This window comes from Protomyctophum parallelum (assembly GCF_964188405.1).
Source record: "Protomyctophum parallelum genome assembly, chromosome: 8".
In the NCBI taxonomy this organism is placed as follows: Eukaryota; Metazoa; Chordata; class Actinopteri; order Myctophiformes; family Myctophidae; genus Protomyctophum; species Protomyctophum parallelum.
The window spans coordinates 28692928-28702927 of NC_139703.1; the positions used below are offsets into that span (position 1 = coordinate 28692928).

Genomic DNA, 10000 nt, shown 5'->3' on the forward strand with positions numbered 1-10000 from the left:
AGTGAAATCGTGCAAATACACCCGACTTGGCGACTTTGCTCAGTCAGGCCACCAGCCCTATAACAACTAATCAGTTGTTATAACTGTATTCTCAGTTGGGCCGCTGTGCCAACTTAACCCATCTACAAGCTCATAGCGCGCCACCGAGTGGCGCGCTACGAGCTTGTAGGTCTGCTATTTTTTTTTAATCGTAAAAATGTGGCGCAAATCTTTGAATATATATTCTTTCAAAGTGAATGTTTTTAACTCAGGTCTAAATGGATTAACTGCAAATTATATATATTTATAGGTGCGCTCCGGCCACCTAATAATTTAGTGAGAATTACCAACGATTGGTCTAGAATATTGAACAAAGTGGTGATTTATTTTGTGTGAACCGGTCTCACCGTTCCTCCAGCGACCCAGCTGGGTCTCCAGTCTCTCGACGGTCTCCTTCAGCTTCCGGTTCCTCTCCTTCTCCTTCTCATACTTCTTCTTCCACTGCTCTGCTGTGAGCTCCAGGTTCACCGACACCGTGTTCCTGATGGTCTTAGCTCTGATGGGGGGGAAGGGAGGGGAGTTAATGGGGTTGTGAGAAAGAGCGAGAGAAACGATATACTGTAATATAAACCTTTATGATCCCCAGAGGGATAGCAGTGAGATTGAAACAGATACTATAACAGATACTATAACAGGCCAAAATAGCCAAGCTATAGTGGTTAAACTGAAGCTATATTAAAAGGTGTATATACTGTACATTTTGCTGAGGGCCCACTGGAACCCGCTCAAGGACTCTTTAGTCCCCTTCGAGAACCACTCTCTACTGTACAGGACTATCCTCGACTGGGTGAAGTGTAATTCGAAAGTCACAAACCATGTCTTCATTTCATGCGTGACTAGCCACACATTATCGGCATATCTGCTAAAGCCCCAGAGTTAATGAAAATGGTTGATAACCTATTCATCCTCCTGCTGCATTAATGCATGGTATTCTATATAGCTTTGCTCAATCATTAACCCATTTTGACCTGGGAACGATTCTATAAATGTCTTCTAAATCCTGACAGTTTTCTGAAAAAGCTGTTTCTATGTCAGTCGTTCTTCGATTAAAAAAAAATAGACAAGCTTGTAGATCTGCTATATTTCAATAGCTAAAGCATAACATAATGCTTACACCAAAACAAAAGGGGTTCCCGCCCAGAATGGATTAATCATCCTTTTATTTTGTATACATTCTATATTCTGTTCTTTTTTTATGTAGGTCACCTACCTAATAAAGTCACCCAGGGAAGGTACAAATCTAAATTGTACATTAGCATTACATTACATTGTGCCTATAATCTGTCCTCATCAATCCCCCCCGACTCCACTAGGTCACTCGAATCAGCAGACCAGATGGTCCTTAAGATCGGTGGTAAATGGTGCATTTATATAGCGCCGTTATCCAAGGCACTTTACATAGATTGTGCATTACATTCACCCATTAACACACACATTCATACACGGATTGCGGTGGAAGCCATGCAAGGTACCAACCAGCACATCGGGAGCAAATTGGGGTTCAGTGTCTTGCCCAAGGACACTTCGACATGTATCGACAGGAGGAGCCGGGATTCGAACCGCCGACCCACGGATCATTGGACTGACTACCTGCTCTGCCTCTTGAGCCACAGTCGCCCCCACATCCCTCCCACTCACCTGAAATCAATCAGGTCAATCAATCCGTGTTCTCGGTCGCTGCACCCAGACTTTGGAATATCCTGCCACTAGTTGTGAAAACTGCACCCTCTATGGACATTCTTAAATCTCGTTTTAAAACACCCATTTTAAATACCACATGCCCACCCTTTTTTATCATAATTATGTTGCTGTGTTCTCCCGTTTTTAATAGTTTTTATCATTCTGTAATTTTCATGAAAAATGTTTCTATACTGTATTTTCTTGTGTATCTTTTCTACTGGATATGTTTTGTTTTATGCTGTCCAGCACTGTGGTCAACCTTGGTTGTTTTTAAATGTGCTCTTGAAATAAAATTGACTTGACTTTATTATTATTCTAAGCATTTATTAGAAACAGCACTTTAAAGTCAATTGACCTCAAAATTATAGTACTGGGAGACACTCAGTCATATATTATTTATTTCAACTTGTTTCTTCTTTCTTTCTTTCTTTTCAGGCTATGCGTAGGGAATTAATTAGTAAGAGGAAAAAAAAGAGACAGTAGGGCCTTCCAGGGAGATTGTGTCATAAGGCAGATTAGTATTTTGTTGTACAATGGTGTCGCGCAGTGAAAATAGTCAATCTACATGCTCATAACTCGTTGTGCCGTGACATGCTGTGAGCTTGTACATCAGCTATTTTTTGTGCGCGCCACCGTCAAACGACAAAGTATAAATCGCTCTATAGTGTGAGCTGAACAATGAGAGTAAAGCAAAGGAGGAGATGAAAGCTGTCAAGAACAAATCCCAGCTGTCCTCTATGTATGTGGGTTTGTATGTGGGGAGGGGGGAGGGCTGTGGACGGGTGGTATTTTACACCCTTGCATCGTCTTGAAAAGAAAAGAAAAACCTTATCTGAAGCTACTGACACTGTATCTGAGTTGAATAGTGGTATGTGCATAACACATTTCGGCATCAAGGGCAAAGCTAGAGATTCACTCACAGCAAGCAAAGCGTCCGCGGCTCAGTGAGCATGTGGACATGCAGGGCTTTGCCTTACCGTTGGCCAAACATCAGGGTGGATTTGGTCTCGGCGTCGTTGAAGCTGGAGGGGGAACAGCAGATGAACATGGTGGTGCGACAGTTCCCGCCCAGCGAGTCCTGCAGGATGCGTGTCATCTTGCTGTCGCGATACGGCACGTGGCTTTTCTATAATGAGATCGGGAGTGCGGGTGGGGGTGGGGGTTGGAGAATGAGAATGAGGCAAGAGATATAGGAAGAATAGGAAGAAGAAAGAAAGATAGAACATGAATCACACAAAGAAAAAAGACTTTAAAATATATGGAAATGCTGTGTAGCCACAGAGCAAAATCCGCTTCATTATCTTAACTCTTTTTTTTTAGCAAGTGCTCTATTTCTCTGCGTGTCCGAGGGGATTGCGCCAAGCAACTCCCCAACGTTGGAAGCACTGGGCCCTAGTGGTAAGAGGAGGGACTGCAGGCGGACCCGTGGAGTTATGAAGAATATATATAAATAAATTAAAATTTGGAGTAGATGGTTCTTCCGGGTGCTTCAAAACGCCACTGAGCAACGTCCACTGAAATGAATAACGGGGGGGGGGCTATCGCTCCGGTTCAATCCTTTAATACTCTATGGGTTATGCAGCCCTTCGCCTCGCCTTCAGAGGAAAAAGAAACAGCAAATACGGAACTGCCCGCAGGACGGACGAATTTTCGGTGCAGCCACCAAGCTGCGTATGGTTCCGTTCCGTCCCCAGTGTAGCCCCCCGTGAGAGTGTAAAAGTGGACTCAGGATTTTGCTATAGGCACACATAATGCACCCGTCTTTTTTATGTTTTAATAAATCATTTTATCTCTGGGGAAGTGGCCTTGCAGTGACAGCAAGACACAGTATACTAAGAACAAAAAAATTGCATTCACACCTTACTCACATGAGTATAAAGTGTTAATGCTCACCCATTTCAGTTGAGGTGCTATAGTGTCAACCCCCGGGAATTAAAGCGGGGTCTGCCACATATTTCTTTTATAGGTATAAAGTTCAGGCAGAGGCTCTGGGCTCCTGCTGCTACTCTAGCTATCAGGAACAACGGGGGGGGGATGTTTTTAGGACACTCATAACACAGAATGATACAATGACTTAATTAATAGGAGAGGTCTTTGTTAATTATTATTCAGTTCAAGCTTCGCCCAGCTGCTGGCTGCTCATATGGACATGACGAGAACCCGGAGGGAGCAGTAATAGCGGTTAATGTCTTGCTCAAGGACACTTTGACACAGTAGAAATAAATTACAGACGTCGACATTTGGGCAGATGAGCTGACTGTTTAGGATGCACATTCACGTCTCTATTCAACCGGACAAAAGAACTGTCCTTGACAAAGTAAATAAATAACTGTCCACATATAAATGACTCGTGAGACATTTACAGTCTCCGAGTGTGTACACAGGTCTTATGTAAGTTACGGTTGGATGGTTTAAGGACATTCGGGACATTTAATGTTTCCAAATATTCCCTTGAGATTAATGTAGCATACAAAATTATTCATAATGTAGAAATAATGTTTTAGATAACTCTCCCTGGGGTTACAGGTCTGTAACACCGAGAGTATGGAAACAAATGGACCTGTTTGTCATCTCCTAGAGTTAAATAAACACTCAGTGTTTTACAGTGTATCAAAAGGTGGCTCCGACGTGGCCTAATGCATATCTTTGCTGTTGGGCAGAAACCAGCTAACTCCAAAATGTTGTTTTTCAGGAAATGAAAAAATATATATTTTTTAGAAAATTAAGTTCTTTTTTTTAACAAAGCAATACTGCTTTATCAAAGTTGGTATTGTGACTTTGTATATTGTCAGATACTTGCATGTCTGGTTATATTGTCACCACTTTACCCGAATCCAGCTCAAGTGGATCATTGCCCATCATTGATAAGAACAGCTGACAATGGATCTCCAAGCTCATCATAACGTGTGAATTAAAGCCCTGATGCTTCATGACACTTCTTATATAGGCCTACAATAATAGGCAGGAGGACTTTAAATATCACAATAACTTCTGCAAAGAGGGGTTCACAGAGTTGCAGTTTCAGTAGAATTAGCGAGAGAAATGCTATAGCTTATGAACTAATTTATTGTCACATATTGCTGGCCTTAATAGAAAACACAAGGTACACTGCAGAGTTACTTTTAACTCTACGGGGGGAAACCTTGCCTTGTTAGTTTGTTTATGTTCGGATCTCCGAGTCTGCACTGCAGCCATGTGCTCCCCTGTGTGTTTGCCACAGGGCCCGGGGAGAGGGGGTGGATTTACATTTTGAGGATTTGAGGACTGTTTGAGGATCCAATGGAGTTATGTTAGGTCAGAACGGCTTTTTAATATGTTTCATTGGTTCAATATTTTTTTAACCAACACACAGACAAAGGATGTTCAATAGTGTTGATTTTTGAAAATAAAAATGTAGTTAGCTGGTTTCTGTACGACAGAGACGATATAAAACTGGGGGTCCTTACTATCCCGTGTTAATAACATGACAAACAAGCTACTGTACTGTTCACCTACTGTAATTGTTGCTGTGTCAATGTGGTGGTAATTTGGTGTTTAATGTAATTACAAGAAATACCTTGTTGGGGCCCTTTTTAAAAGCTGTTCTAAGCTGCCCATGTAACCTAATCCAATGCAGTGCGGTGACTCTAGTGTGTACTATACACAGGCAGGGAACGTTCACAGGCTATAGAAAACATGCAGTTTCACGGCTGAGTCTGAAGCAATTGAAAGAGGCCTATATGGCACAGAGGAGCATCCAGACAACATCGTACCGTTCCTTCAGCTAAGGCTGAGATGACGTTCCCCAGGGCAGACAGAGACCTGTTGATGTTTTTTGCTTCATCCAGCACGGATCCCTCTGCGCCTGTCTTACTGACCTGAACACACCGACACAAAAAAGGCGTTAGATCACAACAGTGCAACACCTGCGGATAAGCTCCGCCGCGAAGTCTACAGTTTTTGATGTCAACTGACAGCTGACATGAGAGACGAAATGTTTTTATAATCGTCCCCGTGGGGAAAACGTTTTTTTTTTTCACACTAAACTCAAGCGATTAGGTTCCAAACACTTATTTGTAACACTTTTTAAACGTGTCACAGTGTCTAGATTATAAACAGAAGAGCATGTTTAAATGCCATGATTGCAGGCTAGTCCAGTAGTCCTGTCCGCCTCGGCAGGTTCTGTGTTCTGTCGCTGGGACGGCGGAAGGTTTCAACGGCAGGCTGGCATCGCTGTTGCCAGCCAGGGTGTTCTTGCTACACTTGAGAACAATTTTCTCCTCTGCTGAAAAGCTGGGATTTGCGCGATGGCAGGCTCTCAGTCAAATCTGGTCACATATAATTCAGGTCCAATTCCTCATGGGGGCCGAGACCCCTGGTCCAATTCCTCATGGGGGCCGTGGCCCCCTGGCCCCGACAGACTCTACGTCACTGGCTGACATTGCGGGGTTGATACAATTGATTTACCTAGGATCAAGCCAAGACAATGACAAATTGCACTGTAATGTGAAAAATACATAAGGTGTGATTGGAAACTACATTTCTAGAGGAATTCTGACAGCTATTAAAGTTAAGCCCTACAGGAATGCTTCTTGGGACATTTCCTCGGACAGCGATTGACTTACTAAGTAGTGTGCGACAGACAGTAACATATAGCAATAGGAGAATCCCTTCTTCCCAACATTTGTCAAAATAAAGTACAAATATTACACAGACAGTCAATAATATCCAGTCTGAGAGTCTAAGGAGTTACTGGAGCATTGCCATTCCCTTCTCCCCCAGGGACCACTGAGATGGGTTGTATAGAGACACTACATCAGCACGTATTATCTTAAAAGCACAACAGTCAGCAATCTATCCAGAGTATGTGACCCTAGCATCGTCTAAAGTGAACTTTGCTAAATGCATGGGTGTCTCCAGGGATATCCTATATGTTCGGCGTCAATACCAGCACAGCAGTATAGAAGCACATCCAGGAATCAAGAACTCCAACTCAGCTCAGTCTAGTTCAGTCACGTCTCTGATGTACATTAGTCCCTCCCCGTTGTGCGTATATGTTTTTTTTTTTTACTGAGGTGATGACTCTGCCATTGGTTGACTTTCACCCGTTATCAGTTATAAGGGCTGTATTTTGCGTGTCTTAAGTACCAGGTCTTATTACTTAACTTAAGACCTGGAGGCGTGATCAATGCCATTTGACCTGGTACTTAAGACACGTAAAATACAGCCCAAGTGTGGGAGGCAATTGCTGTACAATGTGTACGTGGTTCTTGGGGCCTCTCGTCAAGTTGACCTCTGTCTTTTCTGTTCTGGATTTTCTTTCTGCCCTTATGCCCATGTCTGTGGTGGTCAGACGGACCTGGGCACTATTACATTTACCATTTAATATGGATTCTCGTCAAAGGTTTCACCAAAGGTTTAAATCCCACCCGACTTACACTCTGAAGTAGAGGGTAGCACAGGTCCATAAAATTGGATCCGTTCCGAAACAGGGCAGAGGATATTTGGACCAGACGGAGCCGAGAAACATTCTAATTTACCGCGCCTGCCCGGGAAACGTCCCCCAAGAGGAATGAATCGGTTCCGAGTGGACCCGTGCCACCCACCCTCTACTCTGAAGCAAACATTCAATACAAACCTATTCAGGACGGGAACCCCTTTTGGTGTTTTACCCTTGAGGACGGGAACCCCTTATGGTGTCTTACCCTTGAGGACGGGAACCCCTTATGGTGTTTTACCCTTGAGGACGGGAACCCCTTTTGGTGTTTTACCCTTCAGGACGGGAAGCCATTTTGGGGTTCTTGTTGCTACAGTATATAGCAGCAGTTTTGTAATTTCTTTATTATTATTTTTTTTTAACTTTTTTCAGAAAACTTGGGTCAGGATTTAGAAGGCATTTTTAGAATGAAACTCAGTCCTAAATGGGTTAATCAGATTTCACCTGCTGGCAGGGAGTGTCACAGTATGTGGCTCTGTGTTGCCATACTGTGGCTGTGTGTGGGCGTCAGCTTTCCTCCCAGCTTCCATCCTTGGCACACCTGTCTGTGGTCACGTCATCGCACTCAATTGACACACCTGCCGGCCATCAACTCTTCAGCCCTGACAGTATTTATACCCTGGTCTTCACTCCACTCATCGTCAGATGGTAACTACAGTTCTGCCTCGTCTCGGCCCCCGGGCCGACTGCCCGATGACTACAGTTCTGCCTCGTCTCGGCCCCCGGGCCGACTGCCCGATGACTACAGTTCTGCCTCGTCTCGGCCCCCGGGCCGACTGCCCGATGACTACAGTTCTGCCTCGTCTCGGCCCCCGGGCCGACTGCCCGATGACTACAGTTCTGCCTCGTCTCGGCCCCCGGGCCGACTGCCCGATGACTACAGTTCTGCCTCGTCTCGGCCCCCGGGCCGACTGCCCGATGACTACAGTTCTGCCTCGTCTCGGCCCCCGGGCCGCCCGCCCGATGACCACAGTTCTGCTTCGTCTCGGCCCCCGGGCCGACCGCCCGATGACCCCATATCTGCCTCGTCACGGCCTCCGGGGCAACCGCCCGATGACTCCACATCTGCCTCATCCCAGCATCCAGGCCGCCCCCCTGATGACTCCAGTTCTGCCTCAAACCAGCGTCCAGGCCATCTATCTGGGGTCCAGGTTTCCAGACAGCATGTGCCTAGTCCCTTGCCTTGGTCTCCCTCCTCCCTGCTTCGTGTTCCTGATCGGCATTGTGGGACGTCTGGAAGCCGTCCCTTAAAGGAGAATTCCATACTAAAAGGCTTTCTTACCTTTCTTTGTAGTTGTTACGTCCCCATCAAAGAGGTCCAGGTGTTATTTTGTGCAAAAGCTCCTTATTGGCTATTTCCCCTACCATAAGCCCTAAATGAATTGCATTGAATTGAATGGGATGTATGGGGTGTTGTGCTAATTTGCTTATTTCCATCGAAATAAGTAGTAAAGTGTGCCGCTTGGGTTATTATTTACATTATGAAGAGAGGATATATACAAAAAATATATAATTTTGAGCGATGGAAATAAGCGAATTAGCACAACACCCCATACATCCCATTCAATTCAATGCAATTCATTTAGGGCTTATGGTAGGGGAAATAGCCAATAAGGAGCTTTTGCACAAAATAACACCTGGACCTCTTTGATAGGGACGTAACAACTACAAAGAAGGGTAAGAAAGCCTTTTAGTATGGAATTCTCCTTTAAGAGGGGGGTACTGTCACAGTATGTGGCTCTGTGTTGCCATACTGTGGCTGTGTGTGGGCGTCGGCCCACACACAGGAAATACGTATACTATATACATAATCAGTAAAAATAAAATAGCAAATTGTGCCTGATCTGCTGGGACCAGAGTACGTGGTGTGTATATGTATGACTAGCTCTTAATGATGACGTAAGAAATATGGTCATTTGTGGTCATTTGGTCCCAGCAAACCAGGCACAGATTTGCTGTTTTCTTGCATAAACATCAAATGGCGGGACAGCTGTCACGGTTTTTGGCGCAAAGTAACCACAGTATACCGCTAATCAACTTACAACTACACACTTTATACAGTATAGAGTATATAGTATATATGTATACGTATATAGTATATGCCTATATACTATATATATTTCTTACGTCATCATTTAGAGCTAGTCATACGTATACTATATACATAATCAGTAAAAATAAAATAGCAAATTGTGCCTGATCTGCTGGGACCAGAGTACGTGGTGTGTATATGTATGACTAGCTCTTAATGATGACGTAAGAAATATGGTCATTTGTGGTCATTTGGTCCCAGCAAACCAGGCACAGATTTGCTGTTTTCTTGCATAAACATCAAATGGCGGGACAGCTGTCACGGTTTTTGGCGCAAAGTAACCACAGTATACCGCTAATCAACTTACAACTACACACTTTATACAGTATAGAGTATATAGTGTATACGTATATAGTATATGCCTATATACTATATATATTTCTTACGTCATCATTTAGAGCTAGTCATACGTATACTATATACATAATCAGTAAAAATAAAATAGCAAATTGTGCCTGATCTGCTGGGACCAGAGTACGTGGTGTGTATATGTATGACTAGCTCTTAATGATGACGTAAGAAATATGGTAATTTGTGGTCGTTTGGTCCCAGCAAACCAGGCACAGATTTGCTGTTTTCTTGCATAAACATCAAATGGCGGGACAGCTGTCACGGTTTTTGGCGCAAAGTAACCACAGTATACCTCTAATCAACTTACAACTACACACTCTATATAGTATATATGTATACGTATATAGTATATGCCTATATAC

At 43.8% G+C, this 10000-nt stretch overlaps 1 protein-coding gene across 1 annotated transcript in view; it reads right to left on the reverse strand.

Annotated features, from left to right (window-relative positions):
• The window catches only part of kif5ab (kinesin family member 5A, b), a gene marked incomplete at its 5' end in the record, with an annotated part of 108647 nt that overhangs the window by 48920 nt on the left and 49727 nt on the right, over positions 1–10000 (reverse strand). Inside the window, 3 exons of the mRNA XM_083771744.1 lie at positions 387–535; positions 2697–2845; positions 5472–5576. Of these exons, the coding sequence (XP_083627870.1) occupies positions 387–535; positions 2697–2845; positions 5472–5576 (403 nt within the window). The remainder of the gene's footprint in view (positions 1–386; positions 536–2696; positions 2846–5471; positions 5577–10000) is intronic.